The sequence below is a fragment of the Geotrypetes seraphini genome, chromosome 12, assembly GCF_902459505.1.
Source record: "Geotrypetes seraphini chromosome 12, aGeoSer1.1, whole genome shotgun sequence".
Classification (NCBI taxonomy): domain Eukaryota; kingdom Metazoa; phylum Chordata; class Amphibia; order Gymnophiona; family Dermophiidae; genus Geotrypetes; species Geotrypetes seraphini.
In genome coordinates, this window is record NC_047095.1 from 74,882,300 (window position 1) to 74,898,707 (window position 16,408).

The 16,408-nt window shown below is 45.9% G+C and overlaps 1 protein-coding gene across 2 annotated transcripts in view; it reads right to left on the reverse strand.

Moving 5' to 3' along the window:
• The window catches only part of KDM4A (lysine demethylase 4A), a 226,336-nt gene that overhangs the window by 164,087 nt on the left and 45,841 nt on the right, over nt 1-16,408 (reverse strand). For both annotated transcript variants that reach the window (XM_033916196.1, XM_033916198.1), the window contains exon 4: nt 4,900-5,014. In XM_033916196.1, the coding sequence (XP_033772087.1) occupies nt 4,900-5,014 (115 nt within the window). The remainder of the gene's footprint in view (nt 1-4,899; nt 5,015-16,408) is intronic.

Below are 16,408 nucleotides of genomic sequence, written 5' to 3' on the forward strand. Positions count from 1 at the left end.
GGGAAAGAACTACAACCCAATTTCAAGAAAAATTAAAACAATTAAAATGAATTAAAACATATCAAATAAGCAGCACAGATAAATGTAAATGTATTAATACATACATAATTTAAATACATAATAAATGATAACAAAAGATTAGGCTCTTACCTTTGCTAATCTTCTTTCTTGTAAATCCACACTTTATTCAGGGATCAGTGGGTTATTTCCCTCTACCCGCCAGGACTTTGGGCTAGATTCACTAAGCCCAAGGATCTTATCGGATCCGCGGGCAGGGGGTTGATTTACGAAGCGTCCTCATGCAGATAAGGACGCTCAGAATCACGCCCCCAACTGACTGCACGGGTCACTGAATAGCAATCCCGATGCATGCTGGTCTGCGCATGCTTACAGAGCAGCAACCTTTTATTTTTTATAGCGAGCCCATGGTTTTAACCCGCTTTAAAACTGTGGGTTAAAACCACGGGCTCGCACTGCGGGGAAAAGCCAGGAAAAAATCGGGGGCAGAGAGCTGGAAAGTCGGGGCAGAAGCAGGGCAAAGAGCAGGTAAGTCAGGGCAAAGAGAGCAGGAGAGTCAGGGCAGAAGCAGGGCGGCAATTGAGGCTGAAGCAGGAAGCAGGAAAGTCAGGGAAGAGAGAGCTGGAAAGTCAGGGTTGAAGCAGGGCGGCGATAGGGGCAGAGAGCAGGAGATGCAGTTGGAAACGATGTGAGCGACTGGTCCCCAGCAGTCGCTTGTTTGTTGATTGGCCAGCCCAGTCGGTGTTCAAGTTTTTGGTTAGTGAATCGCTGCCTGCCTACTTTACATGCCATTTTTCCTCATTTGCATGCGTGGATCGGATCGAATTGGAGGATGATTGGCCATGAGGTTAGTGAATCGGGTCGTAGGGAAATTGGGTCGTTAAGTGGTCGGGACTTAATCAGCGGGCTTAGTGAATCTAGCCCTTTGTAGGAAGCCTCAAACTTCAGAGACTTAAACCCCTTCCCCTCTTAGCTCATCACTGGCTCTGTACCTTAGCCAGTCTTAAAGCAGCCAGGAACATCTGTAGAGGATAACAACAAGAGAGAGGGGAATAGGGAAACTCCATGGCAAGTAAATCAATTCTGCTCATATCAACAAATGCAAAACAGCAATAATGACAAACAAGAACAAGTTATGAAACAGGAGAAACCTGAATGATAAAACAGTGTTATAGGAAAACACAGCCTGTACAGACTAATGGGACACCTGAACCAGGGATCTCTTCCCCCCCCAAAAAAAAACCAAGTGCTAAACTAATTCTGATGGCACTCTTATAAAGGTTGGTCGGAAAATAGAAAATCAAATGCACACGATTGACGAATCAGTAAGGTATAGGATGGGTCCAGGAATAAAATGTGCATTTACAAGAAAGAAGATTTGCAAAGGTAAAAACTTAATCTTTTATTCTTGTACAATCCCATTTTATTCCAGGACCAGTGGGACATAACAAAGCAGTCCTGAAAAATCAGGGTGGGACTGATGAGCCTGTTGCCATCACATAGGCACCAAAAGCAGCATCCTGCTTTGCCACATCAATCCTCTAAAACTTGGTGAAAATATGCAAAGAGGACCAGGTAGTGACTTTGCAAATTTCATCCAGAGAAACTGTAGACGACTCTGCCCAAGAGGACGAAACACCTCTGGTCAAATGAGTTTACACCACGAGGGGGGTTCTTTCTAGCCGCCCTGTAAGCGCACTCTCCAGGGTCCCCCGACACCATTTTTGTAGGAGTCGGGGCAGAAGGTGCTAGAAGACGCTCTTTGGAGGTCAAAGACACCAAATCCCGGCAAGCCTCGCAAGCTGAAAATGAGACATGAATCCATTCCATCTTGCTCTGGGGAGGCCATCTATGTGGTCTTCTTTCAAAAATGAAGTTTGGAAGTATAAAAAATATGTTTAAATTCAAATTGGGAAAAATCCAATAAATTTTCAAGTTTATTAATTTTAATATACCGACCATCGAAGAACACCTGGCTGGTTTACAATGTTAACAAAAAAAAAAATTAAAATTAAATTATTATGAGAGGAGGGGAAGTGTAAACATTAAATGGACAGATTACAAAAACGAACGTGAGTTTGGGGATAAAGGGAGAAGGGAAAGTTAATAATTACATCGTTAAAAATAAAAAAGCAAATTAAAAAAAGCAGAAGAGAGGGGAAGGATATAACATCAGGAAAGGGGATCGCTTCTTAAAAGCGGTTTGCATGTAGTTTGCTAGCTGTTGGAGAGGAAATATTTAAGTGCTATGGTAAGCGTCTTTGAATGGGAATGTTTTTAGTTTAATCCTAAATTTGTCAAGTGAATTTTCAAGGCGGAGTTGAGGTTGCACGGCATTCCACTAAAAGCCCAGGAAAACCAAGAATCCTCAAAAATGGCGGTTTGGGGATTTTAGAGGTGGGGAAAGGTAGGGCACCCTCTTTTTAAGACTCCCCCCCCCAATCTCTGATTCAGGCTGTTAGCCTGTACTCAGTGTTACATGTGCTGAAACAGCTCACAGAAGATCCTCTGCCTCAAAGAACTGGAAATGTGGATTTCAAATCTTCTGATTGCCCCATCGGCCTGACCTCCACGGCTAAATACCTATGCCACCCTTGGGCACGCTGTGCAGATGCCTGGTGGAGGAACGCAGTCTGGCTCTGACCCCTCCACGGAACAGCTCAGCCTGCATTCTACCCACTAACAGATGAACCTGGGGTGAGCAAGCTCCCAAGGAAACGGCCCCCGAGCCTTGGTCTGATGTGCAGGCTGTCCAGGGGGCTTACTGCCAAGCAGGGAACCCCCTAGAAGTAGACTTTTCCAAAAGCCTGCAATCTTCCACAGTTAAGGATGTCCCTGCAGGGTGAAAACTGTGAATACAAAAATTGAAATTACGCAAAATGAAACATGAGCAAAAAAGAAAAGCTCCTACAGCCTGGCTTATAGCAAGGTGGAAAGGGACAGGTTTTTCAGCTTATTGGGAACTACAAGAACAAGGGGGCACTCTGAGAAATTGAAAGGGGACAGGTTTAGAACCAATGCTAGGAAATTTTTCTTCACTCAGAGGGTGGTAGACACCTGGAATGCGCTTCCGGAGGATGTGATAGGTCAGAGTACATTAAGGGGATTCAAAGAGGGTTTGGACAAGTTCCTGAAGGAAAAGGGAATTGAGGGATATAGATAGAGGTAGAGATAGGATTATGGAAGGGTATAGATAGAAGAAAACTGGGGATTGAAAGGTTTAAGACAAAGGATCACTTACAGGTCATGGACCTGATGGGCCACCGCGGGAGCGGACTGCTGGGCACGATGGACCCCTGGTCTGACCCAGTGGAGGCAACTTCTTATGTTCTTAAGAATGGAGTACAGAGCCAGTAATGAGGGGTTTAAGTCTCTGAAGTTTGACGCTTCCCTCAAAGTTCTGGCGGGTAGAAATAACCCACTGGTCCCAGAATAAAGTAGGATTGTACAAGAACAAAAGTGTACCAAAGTGTATGTGTTTAGCTATTAGCAAAGTATGTTATTTTCCACACGAAAGTGCAGATACTAAAGGTTCATTTAATAAAATACTGCTAGATTTTTTGCATAAAATGTCTTTTTATCAAAGTATCATTGATGAGTGTGAAAACATCAAAGTTATAGCTATAATACTAAGAAAGTTGCTCCACTAAGGAAAAATAATGGCAAATTTTTAGAAAAATGGAGCTTCAAATAAATTCTTTTCTCATCATACACATGGGTTTTCTGGACAATCCTAAGCTCTTTGCATTTGATATTGTTCTCTGGTGATGTTTTATCACTATTCTTTCCTCACTTTTGGCTGGAATTCATCTTTTGTAAATGGAGTTGAGTCTCCCTCATCTTCATTCATTTCCTTTCCTGGCCATCAGGCCTCACAACCCACTTTTTCACTGCCTTTTGTGAACAAGCATATTTTCCCTTCTAACCTTTCTGTGAGACACTGAGGATGACCAGGCCTAAAACTGATCTACAAGTCTTAAGAAAAATGATCACCTGGATCAGAAGTTGATGCTCACCTGACCTAAGCCCTGATTTACTACTCTGATCAGTTCAAATGAAACAAAGGGAAGACCTTTCCATACAATGTTAAAATTTCTCATTACCCTTGTTACTACTTCGCTTGCTACTCAAGGCCAGTCCAAGTGTATCGGATGTCTTAGGCTAATTGACAGCCCCCCTCCATAGCTGACCCTTCAGGTGTGCCGTATTGCCACAGGTGGTTATCTCCCCAGTTTTCTCATCCCCCCCATTCTTTACTCCAGCCAGCATGTTCCCTTTTCCCTTCGTGCTGCCTCTACCTCTTCCTGGACTGCCCTGGAGATTAAGGTAACCATGCTGTGAGGGCCCTTAAGCACAGGTCTGCACTGAAGTGCCGCTCTGTCCAGCCCTCAATGTAGGCAGACCTCAATGTAGGCAGACCTACAATGTAGGCTTGTACAGCTTTAATCTTGTGGCTGGCCTTGAAAGAGGTGGGGGCAGAGAGGACAGGCCTGGGGTCGAAAAGGGAAGTGGCAGCCACATCACCAGTTCTGCTATTACAAATCTAAGACTAATAGGTCTCTTTGTTCTTGTCGAGTGGAAGTAATTGCAGCATGGGCATCTACTTTGAATCTTCTCAACATCTATAAATGCTCCATCCTTGGCAGTTTCTGTCCATCTCTCTATCTATGGAGTTTCTCGCCCAGTTCTGCTGCCCTCTTTCTATCTTATGAACATTAACTGTTGATGCTCTTCCTGGACTTTTCTTGTTTAGTGTATGCCTTAAATCCCCTTCTCCTGGTAAAGCTACATTAGTACACTTTGATTATGTCAAGAAAGGTGGTTCCTTCAAAATCATCAGAAACAAAGAAGTCTTTCATGTCCTTGCTCTGCCAGCTTTACCTTGTCATAAAGAGTGCCATTCACATCTGCACCATAGATAGGGGGATTGAAAGTTAGGTTTTTCCAGTACTTGCGCTCCAGGTCCTCAAAGTCTGTGTAGCGAGGTGCACAGTACCTGCTCAATAAAGCAAACTTTTGTTAGTGCAGAAAGGGTCTCAAACCTGGATATCCTTAATGAATATGCAAATCTGTCTCATACAGCTAGTCATGATGATTTAATTGGGGCTTATTTAGCAAACTGGACTGGGACATTTATAGCAAACCATATAGTAAGTATGCTAAATCATATTGCTTTTTGGATTCTTGCTCTCCAGCGATCATGAAAGTTGCTTATGTGGATTTTCAGTTATATCTTCTAGATTGATTGTCTTATTTGTTAGAAATGGGTACTTTTCCATCTGCTCAGGGACACATACTGATTACTCCAATCTCCCCCAATCCTAAAGAATCAATATCAATAGTGACTAACTATAAACCAATTGCATCCAAGGCTTGATCTATTTGCAACTACTTGATTATCTTGACAGGCATTCACTTCAACATGATTCTCAATCTGGTTTTAGACCTTTATTTAGTACTGAAACAGTTTTGGCTTCTATTCGTGGCAATCTGCATAATTTGTTTAGCAAAGGCACAGATGCACTGATTATGCAGTTCGACCTGAGTAGCGCCTTTGATCTTGTAGATCACCGAAAATTGTTGGGTATCCAAGACAAAGTCCTGAATTGATTTTGAGGTTTTTTTTTCTTCACGTACTTACCAGGTGCATTTCAATAATGATTATTCTATTAGTTGGAGTAATCAGTGTGGTATTCCGCAGGGCTCTCCTTTATTCCCGTTACTCTAACATCAATCTGTCTTCTCTGGGTACAAAATTCTCTCACTTAGGGATCAAGTTGTTTCCTTATGCTGATGACATAAGAGTCTTGATACCGGTCCCAGTTTCTATTCCTATTAGTCATATAATAACCGAAGTTCTTTCAATAATCGAACAATGGATGGCCAAATTTAAATTAAGGAAAAGACAAAATTCTTTTATACATCTCCTCGTCAAACCTGTATTGAAACATCATTGATAGTGAATGCTGTGACATATGAAGTTTATTCTACAATTAAGATCTTGGGTATAATTTTGGACCAGAATTTGACTATGAAAAATCAGGTAGATGCCCTGGTGCGGAAAGGCTGCCATATTTTATGGAAACTGCGATACCATAATAGCTTATATTTTTAAAAAAATTCTTTATTCATTTTATATTTTACATCAAGTGTACAGAAAATAACAAGATTTTAAATATACATCACTTGAATTTCTAGAACTAGTCTTGAAAATAAGCTTTAACCCCATCCCTCCCACCAAATTGATCTGAAATAATATACATAACATAATATAATATCATATAACATTTCTTTCATATCTAATAATGAATTAAAAAAACAAAAACCCTCCCCTCACCCCAAATCAGCAATTATATTAAGTAGGGAAAGGTGATAATTAATCCTTACAATAATTCATTAATGGCCCCCACACATCCTTAAATTTATTAAAATATCCTTTTTGAACTGCTAGTGCTCTTTCCAATTTATACAAGTGGCACACTGAATTCCACCAAAAACAATAATTCAATCTTTTATAATCTTTCCAATTACAGTGGTACCTCGGTTTACAAGTGCACCGGTTTGCGAGTGTTTTGCAAGACGAGCAAAACATTTGCAAAATCGGTGCCTCGGAAACCGAGCATGGCTCGATTTACGAGCACCCCCCCTGCGATCCGGCACCCCCTCTGCCTTGAACCAGCACCCCCCCCCGCCACGATTGGGCACCCCCCCGCCACGATCCGACCCCCCCCAACATGATTGGGCACCCCCCCCGCCACGATTGGGCACCCCCCGACACAATTGGGCACCCCCCCCGCAGCTTCTTACCCTCATCTGGGCTCTTGAAGATCGGCCTACTCGTCTGCTGGGCCTTGAGCATCTGAGCATGCTCAAGGCCTGCGAGTTCACGTTCTGAACATGAATATGAACTCGCAGGCCTTGAGCATGCTTAGATGCTCAAGGCCCAGCAGACGAGTAGGCCGATCTTCAAGAGTGCCCAGATGAGGGTAAGAAGCGGCGGGGGGGTTCCCAATTGTATCGGGGGGGGGGGGATGTCGGATCGTGTCGGGGGGGGGGGGATGTCGGATCGTGTCAGGGGGGGGGTCGGATCGTGGTGGGGGGGTGCCGGTTCGAGGCAGGGGGGTGCCGGATCGCAGGGGGGGGGGGAACGCATCAAAGCGAGTTTCCATTATTTCCTATGGGGAAACTCGCTTTGATAAACGAGCATTTTGGATTACGAGCATGCTCCTGGAACGGATTATGCTCGTAATCCAAGGTACCACTGTATATGTTATTTGTTGGATGGCAACTCCTGTCAATATCATTAAAAGTTTGTTATTACTGGAAGATAATTGGCTTTTAACTCTCATAGACATGCCAAATAAAATTGTGTCATACGACAACGCCACATGATTTTCTAACATACAATTTATTTGATCCCAGACAATGAAATAATAAATGATCTAAAGTTCCAGCCTCGAGATGACAATGCCAACATCTATTAGACTTAGAGCAATCTAATTTTTGTAAATGAACAGGGGTCCAGAGTGCTCTATGCAACAAGAAAAACCATGTTTGCCTCATAGATGCAGACATTGTACATTTCAACCTCCAAGACCAAATACGTGGCCATTGAGATGCATTCATTTGATGTTTTATCTCAATGCTCCAAATATCTCTAAGTCCAGTTTTTGGTTTCTTATTCAAATATCCAGATAATAATTTATACCATTGTGCGGCCTGGTGCCCCAGGAAGTCTGCCTGAAAGTATAAGAATTCTAAACTAAATTGATTATTAAGAGATTTCCATTCAGGGAACCCTGCCTGAATAGCCTGCTTCAGTTGCAATCATTTATAACTTTGTTTTTTATCAAGGCCAAATTTATGTTGCAACTGTGAGAAATCAAGCAGTTTACCAATAGATATAACATCATCCAAGGAATGTATATCTGCTTTAATCCAATCCTTCCAGACAATCTTGAAACCGCCTATTTGAATCCTGGAGTTTAGCCATATAGCAATGTTACTTACCGTAACAGTTGTTATCCAGGGAAAGCAGGCAGCTATTCTCACTAGTGGGTGATGTCATCCGACAGAGCCCCGATACGGACGTCTCACAAGCATGTCTTGCTTGAAGAAACTCAGAAGTTTCGAGATGCCCACACCGCGCATGCGCCAGTGCCTTCCCGCCCGATGGTCCGGGCGTGTCTCCTCAGTTCAGGTAGCTAGCAGAGAAGCCAACCCAGGGGAGGTGGGTGGGACGTGAGAATAACTGCCTGCTGTCCCTGGATAACAACTGTTACGGTAAGTAACATTGCTTTATCCCAGGACAAGCAGGCATGTATTCTCACTAGTGGGTGACCTCCAAGCTAACCTCAATGGGATGGTGGGAGAGTTGGCAACTTAGGAGAATAAATTTTGTAACACAGTTTGGCCAAACTGTCCATCCCTTCTGGAGAAAGTATCCAGACAATAATGAGAGGTGAATGTATGAACCGAGGACCAAGTGGCAGCCTTACAAATCTCCTCAATCGGTGTCGATCTGAGGAAGGCTACAGAGGCCGCCATTGCTCTGACCTTATGGGCTGTGACCTTACAGGGAAGGGGTAATCCAGCCTGGGCATAGCAGAAAGAGATACAAGCTGCCATCCAATTGGAGATGGTGCGCTTCGATACAGGTCGTCCCAACTTGTTTGGATCAAAGGAGACGAAAAGTTGAGGAGCAGTTCTGTGTGGTTTGGTGCGATCCAAGTAGAAAGCCAAAGCACGTTTACAGTCCAGAGTGTATAGAGCTGATTCTCCAGGATGAGAATGAGGCTTTGGAAAAAACACTGGAAGTACAATGGATTGGTTGAGATGAAATTCAGAGACCACTTTAGGTAGGAATTTCGGATGAGTGCGGAGGACAACCTTGTCATGATGGAATACTGTGAAAGGTGGGTCCGCCACCAAGGCCTGAAGCTCACTGACTCTGCGAGCAGATGTGAGGGCCACCAGAAAAACCACTTTCCAAGTGAGAAACTTTAGTAGAGCCTTGCTCAGAGGCTCAAAAGGAGGTTTCATAAGCTGAGAAAGGACAACATTGAGATCCCAAACCACTGGAGGCGGTTTGAGAGGAGGATTGACATGAAAAAGTCCTTTCATAAATCTGGAAACCACAGGATGAGAAGAGAGAGGTTTCTCTTGTAGAGGCTGATGGAAAGCCGCAATAGCACTCAGGTGGACTCGTATAGATGTAGACTTGAGACCAGACTGAGACAGGTGTAGGAGATAGTCCAATACAGAGGATAGGGAGGCTCGCTGAGGCTCCTTAGAGTTAGAACTACACCATGAAAAAAATCTAGTCCATTTTTGGGAGTAGCATTGACGAGTAGCAGGCTTCCTGGAAGCCTCCAAGACATCCCTCACCGCCTGGGAAAACTGGTGAGGAGTTACGTTGAGAGGAACCAAGCTGTCAGGTGAAGAGACTGCAGGTTGGGATGAAGTAGAGATCCCTGATGCTGAGTAAGCAGTGAAGGAAACACTGGAAGAAGGAATGGCTCCCTGCTGCTGAGTTGAAGTAGAAGGGAGAACCAAGGTTGTCTGGGCCACCGAGGAGCTATTAGAATCATGGTGGCATGGTCCGACTTCAGCTTGACCAGAGTCTTTTGAATGAGAGGGAATGGAGGAAACGCATACAGAAAGCGATTCCCCCAATCCAGCAGAAAGGCATCTGCCTTGAGGCGAAGAGGTGTGTAGATCCTGGAGCAAAAGAGAGGCAGTTTGAAGTTGTTGGGAGCCGTAAAGAGGTCTATCTGAGGCGTCCCCCACTGTGCAAAGATCTGATGAAGGAGCGAGGAATGCAGTGTCCATTCGTGAGGCTGGAGGAGACGACTTAAGTTGTCCGCCAAGACATTGTCTTTCCCCTGAATGTAGACAGCTTTGAGGAAGGCGTTGTGGCGAACCGCCCAATCCCAGACTCTGAGAGCTTCCTGGCAGAGTGAGGCCGAGCCCGTGCCCCCCTGCTTGTTGACATAATACATGGCGACCTGATTGTCTGTGCGAATGAGGACCACCATGTCGTGAAGCAGATGTTGAAAAGCTTGAAGAGCATTGAAGATGGCTCTGAGCTCCAGAAGATTGATTTGATGGAGGCGGTCCGCACTGGTCCAGAATCCCTGAGTGCGAAGACCATCCAGATGAGCTCCCCAGGCATAGGTCGATGAATCAGTTGTGAGAACCTTCTGGTGGGGAGGAGTGTGAAACAGCAAACCTCTGGATAGATTCGAAGAGGTCATTCACCAAAGTAGAGACTGCCGAAGAGCAGGAGTGACGATGATGTGTCGAGTCAAGGGCTCCGACACCTGAGTCCATTGAGACGCCAGGATCCACTGAGGAATTCTGAGATGGAGTCTGGCAAACAGCGTCACATGAACTGTAGAGGCCATGTGGCCCAGGAGGACCATCATGTGTCTCACTGAGATGGATTGGCGAGAAGACACAGACTGGCAGAGACGAAGAAGAGCTTCCAGGCGCTGAGGAGGAAGGAATGCTCTGAGGTGGATGGTATCCAGGACCGCCCCGATGAAGGGGAGCGACTGTGAAGGATGAAGATGAGATTTGGGAAAGTTGATCTCGAATCCCAAACTCTGCAGGAACAGAACCGTGGACAGGGTCGCTGAGATGGCCTCCGAGGCCGAGGGCGCCTTGATGAGCCAGTCGTCGAGGTAGGGGAAAACCTGAAGACCCCGGTTCCGGAGTGCCGCGGCCACAACTACCAGACACTTCGTGAAGACTCTGGGAGATGATGACAGGCCAAAGGGAAGCACTCGATACTGCAGATGCAGATGTCCCACCCGAAATCTGAGGAACTTGCGAGAGGCCGGATGAATGGGAATGTGAGTGTAGGCCTCCTTGAGATCCAGAGAGCATAACCAGTCGTTCTGCTCGAGGAGGGGTTAGAGAGAAGAAAGGGTCAGCATGCGGAACTTCTCTTTGACTAGGAATTTGTTGAGGACCCTGAGGTCCAAAATGGGGCGCAGGTCGCCCGTCTTCTTCGGAACAAGGAAGTACCGGGAGTAAAACCCCTGGTTGTGTTGGTCCACAGGGACTGGCTCGATGCCCCGAAGCCGGAGCAAGGCCTGGGCTTCCTGAAGAAGGGCGGTCTGCGTCAAGTTGGAAGGATACTCTCTTGGCGGGTGGTCCGGAGGGACCCGATGGAAATGAAGAGAGTATCCTTCCCTGATGATAGTTAAGGACCCAGAGGTCGGTGGTTACGGCCTCCCAGCGATGATAGAAATGATGGAGGCGCCCTTCGATGGGAAAAACAGGGGGAGGCGGAACAAGACTGGTTATGCCCTCTACGAGACAGTCAAAAAGGCTGAGGAGCCTTAGGGACAGCAGACGGTTGAGACTTTTGCTGAGCCTTCTGAGAGGCCTGCCGCTTCGCAGGTTGCCTCGCAGGCGGAGCTTGCCTCGGCTGATAATGCCGCTGATAGATCAATGGCGGTCGAGAGGGCCGAGACTGCTGAGGCTTAGGCTTCGGCCTAAGAATGGACTGGAAGGGCTTTTCATGATCAGACAGCTTCTTAGTGACTGTCTCGATGGATTCATCGAAAAGATCCGCCCCAGCACACGGGACGTTTGCCAGCCGGTCCTGAAGATTCGGGTCCATGTCAATGGTTCGTAACCAGGCCAAACGGCGCATTGCCACAGAGCAGGCTGCCGCTCGGGCCGAGAGCTCGAAAGCATCATAGGCAGATTGAATCAATTGAAGACGAAGCTGGGACAGCGAGGCAACCACCTCCTCGAACTCAAACCGAGCCTGGGACTCGATGTAGGGCGTGAATTTCCGAAGCACAGGTAGAAAAAATTCCAAGTAGGTGGCAAAGTGGAAATTATAATTCAGGACTCAAGACGCCATCATAGAATTCTGATAGATGCGTCGCTCAAACTTATCCATGGTCCTGCCCTCGCGGCCGGGAGGCACCGAAGCATACACCTGGCCAGGATGAGACCGCTTGAGCGAGGATTCGACCAGGAGGGACTGATGAGAAAGCTGAGGCCCCTCGAAGCCCTTATGATGCACCGTGCGGTACCGAGCATCCAATTTTCCAGGGACCGCAGGGATAAGGAGACTCAAAGCACCTCATGAAGGTCTGATCGAGGAGCTTGTGCAAAGGTAGGCGTAAGGACTCGGCCGGAGGACGAGGCAAGTGCATGGTATCGAGGTACTCCTTGAAGTATCGAGACCCAGCATCGAGGGTAATGTCCATGTCATCCGCCATCTGTCTGAGAAACGAGGAAAAGGACAGTTGGTCCGCCAGTGCCGGTCTTCGAGAAGGACTAGAAGAAGTCGAGGCTTCGGGCTCCATAGAGGCCTGTGAGCAACAGGGCGAGTAAAACACCTCGGGGTCCTCGAACTCCGGGCCCGGAGGAGGAGACCCAGCCGAAGCAGAATACCTCATCCGAGGCAATTTCTTCTGAGGTGAGACGGTCGAGTGCCGAGAGGAATGCCTCGAAGAGTGTCTGGATCGATGCCCCTCTCGATGCCTGGAAGGTGATCGAGCCCTTCGGTGAGAATACTGGTCCCCAGAAGCCTCCAAGGAGCAGATAGGACTCAAGGCCGTCGATCGGAGAGGTGGAAGAGTCGGCGCCTCCCCAGAAACCGCCCAGGCTTGATAGGGGGTTCGGAAGAACTCGTCCTGCTTCCTACTATGCCCAAGGACAGGGAGGCCTCGAAGGTGGACGCCACACTGTGTCATGGGGCGGGGTAATAGGTTCCAAGGGAGGTAAGTCGCTAAGGGAAGCTTTCCTCGAGGGAATAGGCTCCAAGGGAGGCATATCACTAAGGGAGGCCTTTCTCGAGGGAATCGGTTCCAAGGGAGGCATGGCACTACCCGAGGACTGCCTCGATGAACTGGACACTGCCCGCCGCTCCTCCTCGCTAAGCAACGAGGTCGAGCGGTGCGGTGGAGGGGGGCGGGCCGCCCCTCGGAGCCGGAACTGGCAGGTCACCCTGGATCGAGGCAATCAGCCGGGGTCCCATGGTGGTCATGAGTTCCACAAACTGAGCCTCCAGAATGGACCTCAGCGAAGCCGATATGGAGGGATCCGCACCAAAAGGGGGCCCTTCCGCACGGTCTCCGCGCTCTTTCTGTGCTGCGTGCTTTTGCTTGCCAGCCTTCGGCACTTTAAGCACCACCGGTGGAACTATAGGAGTCGATACCTGTTCCGAGGAGACGGAGGAAGGCACCGGTGTCGAGGTCGAGGCCGAAACAGGCGTGAACGAGGCTGGTTTCAGAAGGCCCGAAGCGGCCGGGGAGGCAGAGGGCTTCGCCGAAGGAGTCGAGGCACCAGTTGATGTCGAAGCTGAAGGATCCAACGAAGCTTCCATCTTGAACATGGACTCCCACAGCAGGCAGCGGCGCTTAAACGCTCGCGCCGTCAGAGTGGAGCAAGGCTGGCACGATTTCGGAAAGTGGTCCGGGCCCAGACACTGTAAGCAGCGTCGATGAGGGTCCGTGAGTGAAATTGCGCGCTGGCACTTGCTGCACTTTTTAAAACCGGTGATCGGCCGGGACATAGGCCGGAAAAGTTCCACCGCAAGGTTGAAGGCGCGGGGCCCCAGCCACGCGGCCGACCCGGTATCGGAAGTAAAAATTTTTTTTTTAAAGAAATCAAAGAAAGAAAATAAACTCACGGGAGAGCCAAAAGAACCCAACCCGCGGCAATAAGAAGGCAAATAAACAGATTCAATGGGCGCAGAATTGAAGTGAACTTCTCAGCTCCGCGGAAGAAAAAGAACTGAGGAGACACGCCCGGACCATTGGGCAGGAAGGCACTGGCGCATGCGCGGTGCGGACATCTCGAAACTTCTGAGTTTCTTCAAGCAAGACATGCTTGTGAGACGTCCGTATCGGGGCTCTGTCGGATGACATCACCCACTAGTGAGAATACCTGCCTGCTTGTCCTGGGATAAAGTTTGATGTGTAGATTTTTGAATTGGAATAGGTATTAAGTTATTAACAAATCTTATAGTTTTCCATGTGTCCATTAAAATTCTGTTATCCTTTCGTATTCTAGGCATTTTGATACTAAGAAGATGACCAAGCCTAATGGGAAACATGAGCTGCCATTCCAACACCAACCAATCTGGAAGCTTATCCATGAGCTCTGGGAGGACCCAATACATACCCTGGCACATAATATAAGACTGATATCTATAGAAGTTAGGAAAATTTACCCCACCCTCCGCAATTGGCTTTTGCAAAGACACTAAGGCAACTCTTGCATTTTTACCCAGCCAAATAAATTTGGTAAGAATACTGTTTAACTTTTTATAGAAGGACCCCTGAAAAAAAAAAAACTGGTATCATACCCATTTGGTAACAAACTACAGACAAAATCATCATCTTAATAGTTTGGACTCTTCCCCACCAAGAAAGATGTAAAGGATTCCATTGCTCACATAACTCTGTTACCTTTTGTAATAAAGATCTTTCATTCACTTTCATTGTCTCATCAAGTGTATTTTTTTATCCATATTCCTAATTATTTTATTCCATCATCTTTCCAAATAAAAGGGAATGAGTCAAATAAGCCTTTTGTACAATGTACATTTAGAGGAAGAACTTCTGACTTAGTCCAATTTATTTTATAACCGGAGAATTTCCCAAATTTTTCAATCAATTCAAGTAAACATGGAATGGTTCTTTCAGGATTTCTCAAATGAAGCAATATATCATCTGCATAAGTAGATACCTTATATTCCTTTCCAGAACGCGGAATACCTTGTATTTCCTTTACCTGTTGAATAGCTAATAATAAGGGTTCAAGTATTATATCAAAAAGCAAAGGAGATAAGGGACAACTTTGTCTAACTCCCCTTTGTAACTTAAAAATCTGAGAAATTATTGTTAATATATAATCTAGCAACAGGGGAGCTATACAACCTTTGAATCATTTGTATAAATCCTGAACCAATACTAAACCAATCCATGGCTTGATACATAAAGATCCATTCTACCCGGTCAAAGGCCTTCTCAGCATCTAAGGATACAGAAAAAGCCGGATCCTCTATGGTTTTTGTTAGATATAACATATGAAAAGCCAATCTGGTATTATTAGAAGAGTGTTTCTGAGCAACAAAACCCGTTTGGTGCATACCAACTATATAAGGAAGAGCCTTAGCCAAATGCAAGGCTAAAAGTTTAGCCAACAATTTACCATCTACCTTTATTAAAGAAATAGACCTGTAATTTGAAACCAACGTGGGATCTCTATTTGGCTTCGGTAAAACAATAGTTAATGATTCTGCCATAGTGCCTGAAATACAACCTTTATTTAGTTGAGTCTGATATAAATTTAACAAATAAGGTAATAGGGCAATTTGGAATGATTTATAAAACTCTACCGTAAAACCATCACCACCTGGAGCGGTCCCTACTCTAAGGGACTTCAGTGCTGTTTGTAGTTCTTTTAGTGATATCAGCTCTTCTAGACTTATTTTTATATGATCAGGAATCTTTGGACCCTCAATTAATTTTAAAAATTCTAAACCATCTTTTTCTCTATCTAAATAAGGCTCAGAAGAATAAAGGGCTTTATAAAAATTTAAAAATTGTTTTAATATAGATCCAATTTGAGAATGAGTATCACCTTTTTCATCTTTAATTACACTTATTTTTGTCTTCCTTTTTTTTGCTTTAAGATAATTTGCCAATAATCTTCCCGCCTTATTTGAGCTCCCATAATACAAAGCTTGCTGAGAAAAAATATCTTTCCTTATCAATTTAGAAGAAATCTCATTATATCTACATTTAGCTTTTAAAAGAGCTTGTAACGTAGAATATTCCCATTTATCAACTAATTTTGATTCTAGGACCTTAATTTCTTGTTCCAAAGTGGAAAATTGCCCAGACTTGGACAAATGCAACAAATATTCCAGAACCGATGACACCGGAGCCAAACTCGGATCCAGATGGTGCGAGGAACACCAGGATGAAAATCTGGTCCACTTCTGGGAATAACAAAGCCGAGTCGAGACCTTGCGCGAGGCTTCCAAAACCTCCCTGACAGACTGAGAAACAGAAACCGAAGTCAAGGGGAAAGGAACCAAGCCGTCAGATGTAAGGACTGAAGATTGGGATGCAACAGCGAACCCCGACTCTGAGACAGCAGAGAGGGAAAGACAGGCAGAAGCAGAGGCTCCCTGACACTGAGTTGAATGAGCAGGGAGAACCAGTGCCGACGAGGCCAACGAGGCGCAATGAGAATCATAGTGGCTCTAGACGATTTGAGATGAACCAGCGTCCTCAAGATCAGAGGGAAAGGAGGAAACGCATAAAGGAACCTCCCTCCCCAGTCGAGAAGAAAGGCATCGGCCTCGAGACGGTCCGGGGAGAACATCCGAGAACAATATAATAATAAT